The sequence below is a fragment of the Geotrypetes seraphini genome, chromosome 3 (genome assembly GCF_902459505.1).
Source record: "Geotrypetes seraphini chromosome 3, aGeoSer1.1, whole genome shotgun sequence".
Taxonomy (NCBI): Eukaryota; Metazoa; Chordata; class Amphibia; order Gymnophiona; family Dermophiidae; genus Geotrypetes; species Geotrypetes seraphini.
This window is the reverse complement of record NC_047086.1, coordinates 273,996,694-274,015,770: the sequence shown is the minus strand read 5'-3', so window position 1 is coordinate 274,015,770 and position 19,077 is coordinate 273,996,694. Positions and strand designations below refer to the sequence as shown.

General features: G+C 46.7%; 1 protein-coding gene across 1 annotated transcript in view; it reads right to left on the bottom strand.

Moving 5' to 3' along the window:
* ACTN2 (actinin alpha 2) overlaps positions 1–19,077 on the bottom strand; it is a 421,202-nt gene that overhangs the window by 41,731 nt on the left and 360,394 nt on the right. Inside the window, exons 14-15 of the mRNA XM_033936711.1 lie at positions 9,249–9,389; positions 1,369–1,551 (exon numbers count right to left, since the gene is read on the bottom strand). Of these exons, the coding sequence (XP_033792602.1) occupies positions 1,369–1,551; positions 9,249–9,389 (324 nt within the window). The remainder of the gene's footprint in view (positions 1–1,368; positions 1,552–9,248; positions 9,390–19,077) is intronic.

Here is a 19,077-nt window from a genome sequence, read left to right as displayed (position 1 = left end):
TAAGGGGTTGGAGGAGCTGCCGTACAGCAAAAGATTAGAGAAACTGGGCCTCTTCTCCCTCAAACAGAGGAGATTGAGAGGGGACATGATCGAAACATTCAAGTAATGAAGGGGATAGACTTAGTAGATAAGGGCAGGTTGTTCACCCTCTCCAAGGTAGGGAGAACAAGAGGGCACTCTCTAAAGTTGAAAGGGGATAAATTCCGTACAAACGTGAGAAAGTTCTTCTTCACCCAGAGTGGTAGAAAATTGGAACGCTCTTCTGGAATCTGTCATAGGGGAAAACACCCTCCAGGGATTCAAGACAAAGTCAGACAAATTCCTGCTGAACAAGAACGTGCGCAGTTACGGCTGGTCTCAGTTAGGGCGCTGGTCTTTGACCGTAGGGCCGCTGCGTAAGCGGACTGCTGATCTGATCCAGCAGCGGCAATTCTTATGTTCTTATGTTCAGTACCGTGTAGACTTCTATGGTCTATGGTCCAGAAATAACAAAGAAAAAAAGACATTTTAATTTAATCATGAAATTGTAATGCATGCGATTACAGGGCAGACTGGATGGACCATTCAGGTCATTTTTATTTTTAAAGAAACTACAGCAGTTTTTTTCATCAACATCTGAAGAAAAAGGACACTAAGGGCCCTGATTCTATAAACACAGCCTATTAGGCGCCAGTTTGCACGATTGTCAATTGACCACTAGACATCCTTTACAGAATCACACCTAGCGGCATCGTTAAGTGTTCTAGAGGTAGGTGCCGGTACAGTTTTCAAATTTTTAGCTCTGGAATGAGATTTGGGGAGAAGCCATGAAGGGTTCACTGGCTCACAAGAAAATCCCCTTCCCAGCACCTCAGAAAAATAGCTACAGCTCAGTGAGGCATTATTTTTCTTGCAAAAACTGATATGCAAATCCTTTGCAAGTTTTTCCACATTAAATGAACTGCTTTGTAAGAATCTGCAGTGCAGAATTTACATAAACTTTTGTGCAAGGTGAACTCTGCATGGAAATTTTCTACAAAGATGGCCCCTTTTTTGGCTGTGTTTTTTTGCAGTTATTACCAAAGCCCTTTTTGCATAAAAATGTGCACATATTAATATATCAGGACCATTATTAGTTAAGGTCCCCTTTTACAAAGCCATGCAAGAGAGAGCCATGTGGCAAAAGCTCCGACACCCATTCAATTCCTATGGGCATTGGAACATTTACCATGCCAGCCCGTGCTGTTGGGCTTTGTAAATGGGGGGCCTAAGGTAGATGAGAATTTAAATAGAATTGTAAATCATTTTATTTTTCCAAAAAGGTACAACAACATGAAACACATTTTTTACTGAAATGCCAAAACATACTTTACTAGCGGAATGATTTACCTTGTCCCATTTATTACGGATATCATCCAAAGTAAGAATGCTGTAAGGATTGGATGAAGAAATTCGGAGGCTGTAACTCTGAATAACTTTCTCAACCTCAGAATGGATTCCCACAATGGCCTGTCTTTCACTATCCGCCTCTGGCAAAGTGGCTTTGAATTGCTCATGGGCAGTGATTAAACTCTGGAGACACAAAGTGGAAAAGAATATTAAAAAAATACAATATTTAGGACATGACCTAATACTCTTCTTCTAAAAATAAGGAGCTGAAATGGTTTGGCATTTACTGAATCTTCTATGTAATTATGCTAAAGGCAGGTGTTACTTGTAGCAAAAATTCACATTACATTTTATACGGATTCTAACCCATTTTAATCAACAAATTCAAGGAGTACTACAAGTATGCATGCTAAATTAATTCAGTATATCAACCTTACAGCACATCCTACCTATAAACATATATCATAAAATTCCAATATATCTAGCTCTTCCTAGGTGGTTTATACAAATGGAATTCAGTTACTAAAATGTAGCTCTACTCTACATTCTATTAAAAGATCACTAGTGCTGGACCCTTTGCAAACAGCTCTATGGTGGTAAGTGTATAACTAGGTCCCTAGTAGGAGTCTAATCTACAAAAGAATGCAGTGCCTTCTTTTCATTGTAGAATACTAGCTTAACAGGGTAAATATGTGCTCATTAGGTGCCAGTGCATACGCCAACCACAGAGCTGGTATAAGTGTGCCCTTAAGTTCCAGTGGTACATGTGTAACTTTCAGTTTTCTAAGTTCACATATGATTATGCCCTGCCTGCGCTCCACCTAGACACTGGCCCTGTGTAAAACCAAAATACATGTGTACTGTACATAATGAATAGTTATAAGGTTCAAGGTTGCATTTATTTAACCACGTAAGGCCAAGCCATCAATTCCTGTATTGTCCAAAATCTGATAAAGGACAACAGATAAAAAACTCCTCAGCAGTTGGAATACCATTTTGCTTCAGTTTTGTATTTACTGATGATAGAGAACGCCAAAGTTTAAAAAGAGTACTACTTTGATTGTTTGATTTAGCCTACACGCTACAATGTTGCCAACAATGAAGGATCCCAAGTGCGCTTTTGCTCTTGCGCAGGGAATTCAACAAGGAGGCTGTGGCACCCACTCAGAAAAGTCAGCCCGGGGAAAGAAGAGCCTACACGCTGCGGCACTACTGACAATGGAGGATCCCAAGCGCGCTTTGTTTGCACGCAGGAAAATCTGTGCTCCTCAGTTTGAAAATTACAGACCCAGAGCCTATCTATTTCCCCACACATACTGAAAAATTAACCGCTGCTTACTCCGTGTACGAATCTTGAATCCCACCAGTAGAACTGCCCAAGAAAATAGTGTTTTACACAGAAAGTAGAAAATGTTGCACTCACGCAACAGCCTACCGGCAACTTCAACACAATACCAAAAGAGAACCCGCAGTTCCAACACAATTAAAAACCATTTCTAACATCATTGTCAACCATATACTCACAACTTCGTTGTCAGTGCCAGGAGATGCCAGTAAGTGCTGGTTGCTCAGCAGTAGCAGGGCAGAAATGGTAACTATTAACTGTAGTCTCTCTTTTTTTTTTTTTTTTTTTTTTTTTTTTAACATTAAGGGAAATAAAAAAATTTGAGTCCAAGTCAGACCCTCTATCACTGGAGGGAGAGTGAGGCAGGGACCTTGGGGGGCCCAGGTGTAACCCCTAAAGCTAGCACCATTCAGCCAGACACCCCTGTCTCACTGAAGAGACACCTGCAGAGGCACCAGTCAGGGTAGGCAAGAAGGGGGGTAGAAAGACCAGGAAGGGTGTATACAAAGACCGACCTGGCCACTGCACTAATTCCCAGAAGCCTACTAATTCTCCTGAGGTGGAGTCTGTGGAGCATGTGGGTACACTAGGTGGAGCCAGTAAGGCTAAGAACTCACCAGGCATGAGATATTCAGGTCACCACCGGGGTAGCCCAAGAGTTGTTCTAGTGCCTGCTGACTCAGCTAGATCAGGGTGTTGCCCTGCTCTAGAAAAGGCAGCAAATTTGGAGAAACAATTAGGCAAGCTAGGGAGAAGGATCAGATTCCTTTCCCAGGATGACTCCCCTGGTCTAGGCAGAGGGGAGACCAGTACACCCATGGAGGTAATAGAGGCTGGAGACACTGTGAATCTGCAAGCTGTGGATGAAGAAACTCCTATGGATTTACAAGGGAGCTTGCCTGAAGAGTGCCTTCAATATCCTGAACCGATGGGGGTTGGATTTACTTCCAGGTGCCAGTAATGATTTTCAGCACATGAGTTTTTGTATGGACTTTCTGTTTTTGGAACTCTGCATTTTGTGGGTGAATATTTGAAGCTGAGAGTGTTTGATTGGGTGAGGTTTGCAAACACCCTAGGAGGGAATTTTGATAGCTATTTGAAAAGCTGTTTTTGTAAGGCAAACCTGGGACACTCTGAATTTACCCAGCGATGCTGCCAAGACTGCTGGAGGCTTCTATTTGAAAACTGTAAGCATTGCACAGAACTGAGCAGAGAACTGTATTGCTGCTGTTATAACCTGCTTGGGAGCAGGCTAAGAGCACATTAAATCAATTAGCTCTGAGGAGAGCAGGAGCTCAAGAACATTGTTGTTTTTTTCTTGTTGGAAAAGAAATAAAACTGGAACTTTTATTTTGCTATTTTGTTTGACCTTGGGATTCTTTTGACAAAGCTCCTTGACCATTTTGACTTTGACTTTATTTTTGATAGTAAAATTCACATTATTATTATACAACTTTGGTTGTGTGTTTTGCTAAGTTCCTCTGATCTCTCCAGTCCTGCAGGGTGACTCCAGACCGAGTCACACGTCAGTGTACTTCTTTAGGTTAACCATTAGTAGTGCTGTTGAGTCCCGATCTCGGGCAGCAGAGTGGTTACAAGAGAAACCTCAATAGGAGACTATAACTATCCAGTCGCAGCCAGAATCCAGGAGCTAGTTGAATAGCGACCATCACCTGCTGGGAGCTAGAGCATACTGAAGATACAGGAGGAGTGTCAGTCAATAGGACCACTTGTTAATCAGTTTCTCTATCTCCACCTGCTGGTAGATGTATGCTATCCCACTAGTCTCTGGATTCATCTGCTGCTGTTGCTCAGGAAATGGTCTATAAACTGAGGAAGATAGCCCTCCGTATGTAATGGAAACTGAAGGGCAACCAACAGTAAAGGCCCTGCTATACTAAATATTGATTTCTGGTATGTATTAGACCAAGACCCTGTTGAGAGGGCCTCCCCATCTAACCCCCTACTCCCTAATGCCCCAGTAAGTTACACCAGTAAGAGCACCATTTTGCAGGAGCAATGTTCATTTGCACCTGCCTCCTTACCATCAACTTGCAAAATGGCAGCACCTAACCCCACATGGTGCATCCTGGGCAATAATTATTTGTCAGGCTGACTCCACATGGTGTATCCCATAATCACAATACAGGGTGAAGGGCCACCATTTTGCAAGATGGAGGCAGGAGTGAATAGGTATCACTCCTCCCTCCTAACTTGTAGGATGCATGGGGTTGAAGGATTATCGGAGGGACCATTTGGAACTCCAGCATACCTTTGGGTAGGGGAGGTACAAAGGACCACTTGGGTTACTAGTTAGTGTGCGTGTGTAGGGGAGAGGGTCAGTGGCGTACCTAGGGTATGTGGCACCCGGGGCCCATCATTTTTTGACACCCCCCCCCCCCCCCCATGTAAAAAAAATTTTTTTTTTTTTTTTTTTGCAATAACCATGAAATGGAATAAATGGTCAGAATAGAAACAGGCAGTGAAAATTTTCTTTTATTGAACCTCATATATGTAACCATTATTCCAAACATAACATAACATAAATTATGTCTAAATTGTCATGACATTAGAAGTACATATGGAGTAGTTGCAGGTGATGCTTGGGACAGTTCTGATTGTGTTAGTTCGGTTTTATGTGTTTTTTGAATAGAAGGGTTTTTATTTCTTTTTGAAGGTTTTGCAGTCTGTGGTTGATATCAATTGGTTGTAGAGTTGGGGGTCGAGTGTTGCAGCTCGAATGGCTAGGAGGTTGTCGAACAGTTTTTTTCTTTTGACGTTTTTGGTTGGAGGGTGTGTGAATGGTGCACAAGTTCTCCTATGTCTGTTTGAAGTGGATTGAATTATTTAGCTGAAGAAATTAGTTACCCCCCATTCCACACACATTAATTCTCTTCCATTTTTGTTCCCATTATAAAAAACACTGATAAGTTCCCAGAAAAAAAAATACATTAAAATAAGAAGTGAAAACAAAGGCCCCTACAGATGAGAACATGACATAAGAATAGCCTAACTGGGTCAGACCAATGGTCCATCATGCCCAGTAGCCCATTCTCATGGTAGCCAATCCAGGACACTAATACCTGGTCAAAACCCAAAGAGTAGCAACATTCCATGCTACCGATCCAGGGCAAGCAGACACTTCCCCCATGTCTTAATAACAGATTATGGACTTTTCCTCCAGGAATTTGTCCAAATCTTTCTTAAAACCAGCTACACTATCTGCTTTTACCATAACTTCTGGCCACTTCATTTTTAAGTTTAGATCTTTCCTTTCAAACAGAGACCTTGCTAGATGTCAAATACAGCACAAGGTAACTTCACATGGACTTAGCTGTGCAGGAAATGTGAATCTCCTCATACACCCACCATATAGTGCAAAAATGTGCAAAGGTCTGTTTTTTTCTTTCGATCACTACATAGCCTAATGCCACACAAGCAGCGCTGTTACAAACATATTCTGTAGGTCAATGCTAAGGATAACAAAGTTTCCTTCCTTGGACCAGAAGGAGATAAACCACTGGAAGAGATCCCAACACAACACCCAAAGACCCACTCAGTGTGTGAATCAGTTGAGTGGAGTGGACTAACTGGGGGGTGGAAATGGGCCCGGAGTTTGCTCAGCAGAATTTCCCAGACCACCTCTTCCTCTCAACACATTGACACGCTGCCACCATCACCACTAGGAACACCTCACTGGGTAGGCCAGCTATGCTATAAACTTTATAAAACACATTATTATATTTTCTTATAAAGCACATATTTTAACTGACCTCTCTGACATCCTCAGCCTTTCCATTCACAAAAATAGAAGGAAGAAAAGTTCCCATTTCCTGCTGTCTCATGTCCCCGGCCTATACAATATTTTTTTTCTGCAGACCCTTCAAAAGTCTGACCAAATCCTCGTTTCACTTGCATTATAAAGTACTGAGGATGCCATCTCTCCCCAATCCCAGGTCCTAAAGTCTAAGACAGTAGCGCAAACTAATGCTGCCAGATACAGGAAAAAAAAATTTTGATTCGATTCAGCCCTATTGAATTGGTTTTTCAATTCGATTTTCCTGCCCAGTTGGGTGATTTTTTTCAAAACTCCTGGTGGGTTTTATAGCTTTTTCACCCCCTTTGGCTTCTCCTAACCACACTGGCGCTGTGGTGTAAATAAAATAAAGAAACAAAAAGGACTTTTCCTCTTTCTGTTAAATCCTAGCTCACGTTTGCAGTCCAACACCAGCTCTGGCAGGATACACATTTCAAATCTGACATGTTATAATCACAAAACAGAAAATAAAATTAATTTTTCTACCTTTTGTTGTCTGGTTATATTTCAAATCTTGTTGGTCCAAGGCTCTGGTTTTCTTCTGATAACTTGCTTGCCAGGGTCTCCTTCTTCCTGCATGCTAACCATCCATCTGCCAACTCTGTCCTCCCTTTCCATTTCCCTTCCCTTCCCAGGAAGTCTGGTATCTTTCCTTTTTTCATCTCCCTCCACAGATCCACCTTTTCTTAAATACCCTTTCATCCGGCATCTCTCCCTCCTTCCCCACCATCCCAGAGTCCACCATCTCTCCGTTTCTTTTCCTAATTACCCTCCTATCCAGTATCTCTATCCCTCCTCCACACCATCCCTTGTGTCCAATTTCTCTCCCTTTCTGTTCCTTCCCTCCCTAAATCCCATGGTCCATCATCTCTCTCCCTCTCCTCTATTTTCAGACCCATTATTTCTTCCCCCCCCCCCAAAGTTTGGCATATGCATGTCTCTTTGAACACCCCCTTCCCTCCGTGTACTTCTAAATCATAGTCCCCCCCCCCAAAGGCCTGTCCCCCCTTAAAGGTCTGCCTGTCCCACTTTGAAGGCCTGCACCCCCCTTGAAGGCCTGTCCCTTCCCCTTGTAGGCCTGTCCCCCCCTTGAAGGCCTGCCTGCCTGTCCCCCCCTTGAAGGTCTGCACCCCCCGAAGGCCTGCACCCCCCCGAAGGCCTGTCCCCCACTTGAAGGCTTGTACCACCCCCTTGTAGCTTCTCCCCCCCTTGTAGGCCTGTCCCCCCCTTGAAGGCCTGCCTGCCTGCCTTTCCCCCCTTGAAGGCCTGCACCCCCTTGAAGGTCTGCACCCCCCCAAAGGCCTACACCCCCCCCGAAGGCCTGCACCCCCCTGAAGGCCTGCTTGCCCCCCTTGAAGGCCTGCACCCCTTGAAGGTCTGCACCCCATCCCGAAGGCCTGTCCCCCCTTGAAGGCCTGCCTGCCTGCCTGTCACCCCCCTCCCCCTTGAAGGCCTGCCTGCTTGTCCCCCCTTGAAGGCCTATTCCCCCCCTTGAAGGCCTGCACCCCCTTGAAGGTCTGCACCCCCCCAAAGGCCTACACCCCCCCCGAAGGCCTGCACCCCCCTGAAGGCCTGCCTGCCCCCCTTGAAGGCCTGCACCCCTTGAAGGTCTGCACCCCCCCCCCCCCGAAGGCCTGTCCCCCCTTGAAGGCCTGCCTGCCTGCCTGTCACCCCCCCCCCCCTTGAAAGCCTGCTTGCCTGCCCGCCCGCCCCCCCCTGAAGGCCTGATGTCCCGACCCACCCCGAAGGACCGCTCGCCCCCCTGGCCTCCCCGCATCACCTATGAAGCAGCCGCAGCAGGATCGCGAAGTCAGCGTCAGCGATCCCTGCGCTGCTTCCTGCGCCACGGTCCCGCCCCTCCTCTGACGTCAGAGGAGGGGCGGGATCGCGGCGCAGGAAGCAGCGCAGGGATGCTGACGCTGACTTCGCGATCCTGCTGCGGCTGCTTCATAGGTGATGCGGGGAGGCCAGGGGGGCGAGCGGTCCTTCGGGGTGGGTCGGGACATCAGGCCTTCAGGGTGGGGCGGGCGGGCAGGCAAGCAGGCTTTCAAGGGGGAGGGGGTGACGTCAGAGGAGGGGCGGGATCGCGGCGCAGGAAGCAGCGCAGGGATGCTGACGCTGACTTCGCGATCCTGCTGCGGGCTGCTTCACAGGTGGTGCAGGAAGGTCAGTGGGGCGAGCGGTCCTTCGGGGGTGGCGGGGGACTGAACAGCAAGGCCGGGAACACCCCCTTAGGGCTGGTACCCGGGGCGGCCCGCCCCCCCCTAGGTACGCCACTGGAGAGGGTGAATCTAGAGAATGGGGACTGTTTGAAGCATCTGGGATGGGCAGAATTAGGGATTTGGTGCAATGGAGAGTCCTGAGTGTGCACTACTCTCATCTGGAGGGCTTCAATAATACCTCCAGTTGACATTACTGCAGACTTGTGTGCACATGCCTCAGAGGTGTGCTCTCCTATGTAGGTACATTTTTTGCACTCAGCTGTTATTTGCAGGCTTTATTAGGGAATAAAATGTGCTAACTTTGAGTTTAAAAAATGTACACTGAGTTTTAGTGCATCACTCTAATGTAAGGTTACTGCATTGTTCCAAATAATCAATTGTTTTATACATGATGATTGCAGACATTTTTTAAAACTGTTAAAGAGGATTGAAAGCAAACTGCCCTCCATACCAGTGTTTTAAGTGACTTTCCTGGACTTGCCATCTTAAGATTTACCTGAATTTCTTCTATGCTGTGAACAATAAACATGTCTTGCAAATCCTCTGTGGCACTTTCCAACCAGTTGTTAAAAGGTGCAGCTCGTTTAGCAAATTCCAGATGGAGCTGGTCAATCGTTTCCAGCAACTTTTCCATCCTCTGTATGGATGATCAAAAGAAAAAGAACAAACTATATTAGAATTGGGTCAGCAGCTCAATAGCAATGCTGCACAAAGCCAAGCAGGTAATCCTTAGTTTGATTCCCTAAGTCAGGTCTTTTGCTCCCTGGTATGGTTTGGAATGCTATGAAGGCAGCCTTCACAGCCTCTAGGGGTGTGGGGTAGAAGAAAGGGAAGGAATCACATTCACTGCTTAAGGCTGACACTTACTGGACAGATTATGAACCTATGACTGCAGGATTCTAGAAGGAGTTCTGATGCATTTTTCCTGTACAAGAACCTTCACTACAGTAATCAAATCAGGATCACTGAAGAGGGAGAGGTTATAAAATAGGGGCGAAATCCCTGGGTAGTTGCAAATGAAAGTTCATGGTGCCATTTCTGATGCTGGTACCAAATGAACTGCAATTACCTAGAAAACTACCAGGATAGAAAACAATTAATAGAAAATTACAGACTTAATGACATTATAGAACAGTGGTTCACAATTGTTTTATATATTGTGGCTCAGCTGATAATAAGATTAGGTTCTTACCTTGATAATCTTCTTTCTGGTAGAAGGGAACATGAGACTTGACAAATGTAATGTAATTTGTAATGTAATTTATTTCTTATATACCGCTACATCCGTTAGGTTCTAAGCGGTTTGAAGAAAATATACATTAAGATTATAAATGAGAAGTAAGAAGGTACTTAAAAAATTCCCTTACTGTCCCGAAGGCTCACAATCTAACTAAAGTACCTGGAAATTAATAAAGAAGAGAAAATAAAGATGGTTGAAAAAAGAAAAATTCTATGTGAACTTATAGGATGGAAATTAAACTGAAATTAAAATGGGTTATGTATTCCAATCCACAAGTTTGTGTAAAAAGAGTTACATTTTCTTTGGCTCCAACTCCTGTACTAGGTTGCACTCCAGCTCCTCCCCAGTTCCTACTAGTGCTGCCCGATTCAGGAAAAATAATTTTGATTCGATTCGATTCAGCCTATTGAATTGGTTTTTCAATTCGATTCGATTTTCCTGCCCAGTTGGGTGTTTTTCAAATATCCTGGTGGGTTTATTTTATAGCTTCTTCACCCCCTTTGGCTTCTCCTAACCACACTGGCACTGTGGTGTAAACAAAATAAAGAAACAAAAAAGACTTTTCCTCTCTCTGTTAAATCCTAGCTCACGTTTGCGGTCTAAAACCAGCTCTGGCAGAATACATTTCAAATCTGACATATTGTAATCACAAAACAGAAAATAAAATTATTTTTTCTACCTTTTGTTGTCTGGTCATTATTCAAATCTTGTCGGTCCCAGGCTCTGGTTGTCTTCTGATAATTTGCTTGCCAGGGTCTTCTTCTTTCTTCTTGCTAATCATCCATCTGCCATTTCTGTCCTCCCCTTCCATTTTCCTTCCCTCCCCCAGAGGTCTAACATCTTTCCTTTTTTTCGTCTCCATCCACAGATCCACCTTTTCTCAACTACCCTTTCATCCAGCATCTCTCCTTCCTTCCCCACCACCCCAGGGTCCACCATCTCTCCCTTTCTTTTCCCAACTACCCTTCTATCCAGTATCTCTATCCCCCCCTCCACACCATCTCTTGTGTCCAACTTCTCTCCCTTTCTGTTCCTTCCCTCCATAAATCCCATTGTCCATCATCTCTCTCCCTCTCCTCTATTTTTAGACCCATTATTTCTTCACCCCCAAAATCCAGCATATGCAGGTCTCTTTGAACCCCCCCTTCCCTCCCTCCATGTACTTCTACACCAGGGCCCCCTTCCCTGAAGGTCTGTCCCCCCTGAAGGCCTGTGCCACCATCCCTGAAGGAGTGTGTCCCCCTTGAAGGCCTGTCTCCCACCCCTGAAGACCTGCCTGCCTGTCACCCCTGAAGGCCTGTCCCACCCCCCTTGAAGGCCTGTCTCCCCCCCTTGAAGGCCTGTCCCACCTAAAGGCCTGCCTGCCTGTCCCCCCTGAAGGCCTGTCCCACCCCCCTTGAAGGCCTGTTTCCTCCCCTTGAAGGCCTGTCCCCCCTGAAGGCCTGCCCCCCCTGAAGGCCTGCCTGCCTGCCCCCCATTAAGGCCTGTCTCCCCCCCTTAAGGCCTGTCTCCCCCCTTGAAGGCCTGCCTGCCTGTCCCCCCTGAAGTTCTGCCCCACCCTGAAGGACTGCTCACACCCCCCCGGAAGGCCTGCGTGTTCCCCCTGGTCTCCCACTGGTGTCCGGCTTCTCCCCTGCCTCCCCACACCATTTACCTTTGAAGACCAGCCTGCAAACAAGATTGCGGTTATAGCGTCTTTCCAAACTGCTTCAGAGCTGTTTCTTCCACAGCGGTCCCGCCCCCTCCTCTGACATCAGAGGAGGGGCGGGACTGCTGTGGAGTAAACAGCTCCGAAGCAGTTTTTGAAAGATGCTATACCCGCGATCTTGTTTGCAGGCTGTTCTTCAAAGGTAAACGGTGTGGGAAGGCTAGGGGGGAATACGAACGTCAGGGGAGAGAAACCGGATGCCAGGGGGGAGGAAGCCAGACAGCAGCACTTCCCGACTGACCCTCCTCCCTCGCTCTCTAAAGCAGGTGCGGCAGCGACCGGCCAGCAAGAGCAGCGCTACCGCTCCTGCTTTAGGGGTGAGGGTCAGCTGAATCGGGAAGCCAATTTTGGGTGAGTTTTGAATCGATTCGAATCGATTCACCTGAAGTGAATCGGTGAATCGATTTGAATCGTGAATCGGGCTGCACTAGTTCCTACCAAAGCACTATAAGAGGAGAAATAAATAGGAGGGATACAGTAATAGGAGGGAAAATACTTCAGTACCTGATTGTAAAACCGCTTAGATAAACCTTGATAGGCGGTATATAAACACCTAATAAACTTGTAATTCTCCCTGACATAACCAATTTTTTCTGCTCTTTGAATAGAATTGAGAATCAAATCAACTTAAATATAAAACAGTGTACAAACATGGTACAAAATATGCGAGACAACCCCCTCCCCAAGTTGAAGCTAACAAATCATCTACCTGAGCGCAACAAACATTAACACTGATGGAGATTCCAGATGTACTCCTATGACTACAATTGAGAATTTACAACGCTCTTCAATTACTTCTGACAGGCAGAAATCCAAACTTCTGGATATATATACCTGTCTGAGACACAAAGCAGGCTAAATGGAAATCTGACATAGCATACTATCAAGAATCCTGTACCTTTTTACCAGAAAGAAGACTATCAAGGTAAGAACCTAAATTTCCCTTCTGACGCAAAGGATACAGGAATATTGACAAGGGGGACATATCATAGCAGTTCCTGGAGTCTAGGGCAGGATAGAGGAGCCTGCTGTCAGCATCATGCACCCAAGAGCAGAGTCCTTACATGCTGTAATGTCTACTCTGTAAAATTTAATAAAATTATGGAGGGTGAACCATGTAGCTGCCCTACAAATCTCTTCAGGTGTTATCGCCTGGGCCTCCACCCATGAAGCCACCACACTTCTAGTGGAGTGAGCTTTCAAAGATAACAGTGGCTATTTATCACAGCTAGAGAATGACACGGTGAAAAAATTGGTCCCCGTCACCTCCCCGTCCCCGTCTCACCATCCTCTGCACCGCCCCGTCACCGCCATTCCCTTCACCGCCCCGTCACCGCCACTGCCACCCCATTCACCGCCCCGTCACCGCCACTGCAACCCCATTCACCGCCCCGTCACCGCCACCGCTGCATACATAAAAGCCTCAAACGGGTACGATTTTAAATACTTTTCTTTATTTACGTATAAAGGAAACATTCTTTAAAACTTTAAAACTTAGTTAAATGTTAGTTAATAACTATACAAAAACAAACACGACATGTCATTTTAATGCTTACAATGTTAGCCTACATGGTAAGTAGACGCGGCCGCTGTACCTAATCGCGGCAAAGATCTCCCTGCCGTGATTAGCATAGTGACCGCGGCTACGGCTGCAAGTCTCCCCTCCCCCCAGCGATCACGGCAGGAGGGCACCCAACCCCTCCTGTAGACCCCCCCCAACGGCCCTCCCGACAATCGCAGCAGAAGGGTACCCAACCCCTCCTGCCGGTCCTCCCAATGGCCTCCCCTAAGATCGCCGGCAGGAGGGTACCCAACCCCTCCTGCTGGACTCCCCCCCAACGAACCCTCCCACCCCGGAACCCCCTTAGTCTTACTTTCCAAGTTGGACCGGACGGCTCCTCACACATATGGCCAGCAGGCTTGCCTCCGTCCAAATGAGGCGGGCCCGCCCCTACCCTGCCCAACCCACAGGATCCTAGGGCCTGATTGGTCTAGGCACCTAAAGCCACTCCCGCTATAGGAGGGGCCTTAGGTGCTTGGGCCAATCAGGCCCTAGGATCCTGTGGGTTAGGCAGGGGAGGGGAGGGGCGGGCACGCCTCATTTGGACGGAGGCAGGCCTGCTGGCCAGACGAGCGAGGAACTGTCCGGTCCAACTTGGAAAGTAAGACTAAGGGTGGTGTTTCGGGATGGCGGGGTTTGTTGGGGGAGGGTCTGGCAGGAGGGGTTGGGCACCCTCCTATTGGCGATATAGGGGGCCGTTGGGGAGGCCGGCAGGAGGGGTTGGGCACCCTCCTACCAGTGATCATAGGGGGGCTGTTGGGGAGCTGGCATGAGGGGTTGGATATCCTCCTGCTGCGATCGTCGGGGGTCTGTTGGGGTAGGCAGGAGGGGATGGGTACCCTCCTGCCGCGATCGTTGGGGAGGGCTGGTTCTGTCGGCATGAAGGGCTGAGCACCTTCCTGCCGGCGATCGTCGGGGGGGGGGGGGCGGGTTCTATTGGCAGGAAGGGTTGATCTGACAAATGAGGAGCCAGTATATTGGGGGGCGGAGTTAATGCGGCAACGTGCAAGTTGGATCGAGAGTTGGAGGAGACAGACAACATGGCGGAGACATCAAACACCCGGTCACGAACACGGTGAAACACAGGTAAATAGCGGTTCCTAGAAGGGGGTACATTGGCCTGCGGGGACAAATCTTTTCACCGTTTTTGCGGGCGGTGAAAACTTTTGTCCCCGTGTCTGCGGCTTGGAGTCTCCATAACCCGCAGCCAAACCGCAGCCACGCCGCAGCTCCCTGCGGGGATCGCTCCCCGTGTCATTCTCTAATCACAGCCAATGTATGCAGAGGAAATCGCCAAGTGAATCCATCTGTAGATTTTCCCCACTTGCAAGTGTTTGTTAAAACAAAAAGATGATCCAAAAGATGAAATTAATTTGTCATTTCTAGGTAACATCCAACAACTCCATCTTCTTATCTTTTTTCTTCGAACCTATAGCCTGGAATGTGGGAAGCCATAGTTCCTGATTAACATGGAAGGCAGACAGCACCTTCGGCAAAAATGAGGAACTGTACAAAGTGTAACCCCAGCCTCCGTAAGCTTGAACAATGTCTCTCTGCCTGTAATTATGAGACTCTTTATGTTGAGGTGAAACTTCTTGTAAAGACTCGTAAGGGGCCTTAGTGAGACTATGCCAGACCATATTAAGGTTCCAAGCTGGAAAAGGTTGCTGCATAGGGGAATGCAGACACAGTGCCCCTTTCAAGAATCTGGATATATCTGGATGAGAAGCTAATGAAACTCTATCCACTCAATCCCTAAAGCAGTATAACCCTCTTACCTGCACTTTGAGGGAACCATCTGCCAGACCCTTCTTGAGACCCACTTGCAGGAATGCTAGGACTACACCCACTGGGGCTCTCAATGGTTCCACTCGCTCCTATGCACAACAGTACTGGAACATTTTCCAGGTCTTGGCATAGGCCATCACCATCATTGGCTTCTTAGAATATAGGAGAGTTGCTATGACCACTTCTGAGTAGCCCTTTTTCTTTAAGGCCAACAGCCATGCCATGCCATGGCCATAAGCTCAAAGCGTTCCGTGGCCTCTAGGGCAACTGGACCCTGTGAGAGAAGATACGGATGAAGTGGCAGTCCGAAACATTTGTCTCTATGTAAATCAAATTAGATCCTCATACCAGGGCCGATACGGCCAATTTGGGGCAACCAGAATTATTAATCCTGGGTGGCTCACATTCTGCAAATGACCTAGCCTTTCATGGGCCATGGGGGAAATACATACAATAGACCTTTTTTTGGCCACGAATATACTACAGCATCCATTCCAGCGCTTCTGGGCTCGTATCTTCAGCTGAAGAAATGCAAGACTTTCTTGCTACTGGTTGACACCATCAGATTGAACGTCGAGTGCTTCCATTGACACACTGATACCAAAGGGCTTCTGGGACAGTGACCACTCCCCTGGATCCAAGGGCTGTCCACTCCCACTACATATGCTGTTGACAGTGCCTGCAGGTGGACCTCCACCCAATGAGACAGCAATTGGGCCTCTAGTTTCAACAGAGCACTCTTGGTGCCACCTTGTCTGTTGTGGCATTGCCTGAGAAGTCCCTGACTGCTTTGCCTTTCAGGGTGCTCCGATACATCCACTGTGCCAAACAGATGGCCTTCAGCTCCAGTCTATTTATATATCCTTTCCTCTGGGAAGGCAACCAATTTGAAAATGCCCTCACTCCGGCTATAGCCATGCTTGCAAATTGCGCTGTGCTTCCTCCATCCAGGACAAAGGCATGCAGAGAGAATCCTTCTGCAGAGACCAGCGGGACAACAATGTATTCTGTAGTGGATGTAGATGAGCTTTCCCCCGAAGGGATGATCTCTATGGTTGCTGTAGGCACCTGCATCACCAGAATGTTCAAAATCTGTCAGGTTAGCTTCAGTTTGCATGGGTCTGGTAGAAACATACGACCTGCTGTTGTGTTGAACCAAACTCTTAAGCACTCTAGGGATTGAGTTGGTTCCAGATGACTTTTCCAGAAATTGATGATCCAGCCCAGGTCTTGTAGAAAATAGACTAATTGTACCACTGTTTTCTTGCCATCGGTCTTGGACAGTGCTCTGATCAGCCAATCATCAAAATACAGATGCACCTGAATTCCCACTTTGCGTAGGTGCTACCTTAGTGAATGTGTGAGGTGCTGTTGCTAGTCGGAAGGGCAGTGCTGCAAACTGGTAATGTTTTCCTAGCACATAAAATCTCAGAAATTTCCTGTGGTCCAAAAAGATGGGAATATGCAAGAAGGCCTCCGTCAAATCCAGAGAGGCTAGAAATTTCCCTGGTGTCACTATCCGTAATGACCAACCGAATGGTCGCTGTGCGGAATTGGGGCACTTTTATTGCTGATTTACTGACCTCAAATCCAGGTTTGGTCTCCAATTGTCTGAGTCTCTTTTGGGCACAACAAAGTATATAGAGTATCTGCCCAAGCCTGATTCTTCCATTGCTACAGGCTCTAGAGCCTGGATATCTATTAGCCTTCTCACTATTGTTCACATTTTGATCACTTTCTCCAGTCAGCTGACTGGGGATTTCACAAATAAGTCCCTCAGATGACGAAAGAATATGCGTTTGTATCCTTCTAGAACAATGTCTAATACCCAGTGGTCTGAGCATATCTGCACCCAAACTTCCCAGAAAGTCATCAACCTGGCATCACTAGGTTGTTTTGGAGGCTGTAGCTGGGTGGGAACCAGCTGGCTGAGCCTGCCTAAAATTGCCATATCTTTGTCGTGAGCCGTAATACAATCTCTAAGCAGAGGAGCCCGCTGAGGGCTAACAAAATCTCTAACAACTTCAAAAATTACCACAACCTGACCCTCTGAAGACCCCAAGTCTACTTTCTGGCAAAAATTTAGATCAGTGATCCAACACACTGGCGAAGTGATCATCCAATCCTTTGCCAAAAAGCATTTAGCCCTTAAAAAAATAGCTTGCTCATAGTGGCCCTGGAAGTCAAATCTCCCGCCTATTGCCTAATCCAGAACATTCTGAGGGCGGAGATTAAATATGCAGAAACCTTGCTCATGACTCTACAAATGTCACATAGAGAATCTGCCACTTAATCTTCCCCATAACTGGGGGTAAATGTCATCATCCAAATGAAGGAATTAGAAGTAATCTGGTATGGCAGGCACATGCAACATATAGGAAGCTGCTGCTGCTGCCGGTGGCAAGTCAAATGCGTGCAGACTTTTGGGTTCAGGCAATCACGCACAGGACAATTGCGTGCAACACAATTACGTGCAAGACAAATGATCACAAGACATTCATGTGCACGATAAATGAGCGTGAGACAATCGCGCGCACAACAAAAAAACGTGCAAGACAATTACGTGCAATATAAATGGTGTATGCGCCTCAGAAACACGTGTATGACGTAAAGTAACATGTTGCCATGTTATCCTGGGTCATGTGGGTGCATTTTAGTTTCTGTACATAGCAATGCACCTGTTCTCATACGTACAAAAAGCGGGTACGTACGTATGAGAACAGGTGCATTGCTGGGTCGTGTGAGTGCATTTTCGTTGCTATTGTTACATACACACTTTTTACACGTATTGAGAACAGGTTCATCACTGGGTCATGTGAGTGCATTTTCGTTACTATGGTTATGTACGCTCTTTTTATAAGTGCTGAGAACAGCACGCCCTTCTTGCTCTGCATGACTTTGTTGCAGGTATTGGTCTTGGTGAGTGGTATCTCGCTAGAACTTTGTCTGAAGCAGGTATTTTTGATGGTGAGAATGCAACAACTTCTACATTTCTAGGTATATTCATATTATAATATCCTTAATTTAGATTTGGGCTTAATGTTTTAAAGTTATGTAATATGCATGCTATAGCTGCTGTTGACAGAGGGGTTTACCCCTGCTGCTTTCAGACCCAAAGCCAGGGCCTCAAACTGCCTTTTGAGGTCTAAATCCACCCTGTGATCCTGCACATCCTTTAATATCACTTCCACTTCACTGGGGTGCAAAGTCTTCTTGGTAATTTGAGCTACCAAGGAATCTACCTTAGACTGGACATACATCTGCTGAAAGTCAGGAGCCATTAGTTACAATTTTGCCAAACTGCAAGGGCCCCTTGGCAAACTGCAAGGGCCCCTCCAGGGTCTTCCAATGCTCTGTCAGCACTGTGGATGCAAGGGAAAGAATGCAGTCTGATTCTTAAGAACCGCTCATGATAGAACATTGAGCTTCTGGTGTCTGCTGGGGTTTACTTTAGTTCCCACAATTCTGTAATAATCCCCAGCAAATCTGCAGGTTTAAAAAGGCGGCACACCGTTGGATCTTCCCCCGATCCAGGGCTGCCGTGGTCTCCTGAGAAGAGAATGACATGGGAACAAATTTTTCCCCGTGGGAACTCATTTTCCTATCGTGCCCCGTCCTTGTGAGTTCTTTTCCCATCCCTGCCCCATTCCTGCAAGCTCCATCCTCATCTGCACAAGCCTCAAACACTTTAAAATCATAAGTGTTCGAGGTTTGTGTGGTTAAGACAGAGCTTACAGGAATGGGGCAAGGACAGTGACATTAAGAAAGCTCATGGGAACGGAATGGAGAAAATGAGTTCCTACAGGGACAGGAACAAAATTGTCCCCGTGTCCTTTTCTAATCCTGAGTACTCAAACACTGAAGATTCATTGGGGGGGATCAAAGGAATCAAATCCGAGCCCCAATCTTTCCATTCCTTTTCCAACTGGACCTCTGGATCGTGCGCATGATACTGCAAAAGGGGACGTATGCTCTTTGAAGGTATAATCTCCTGTGCAAGCCCTGGTATGCTCTTAGACTGTGCTGAC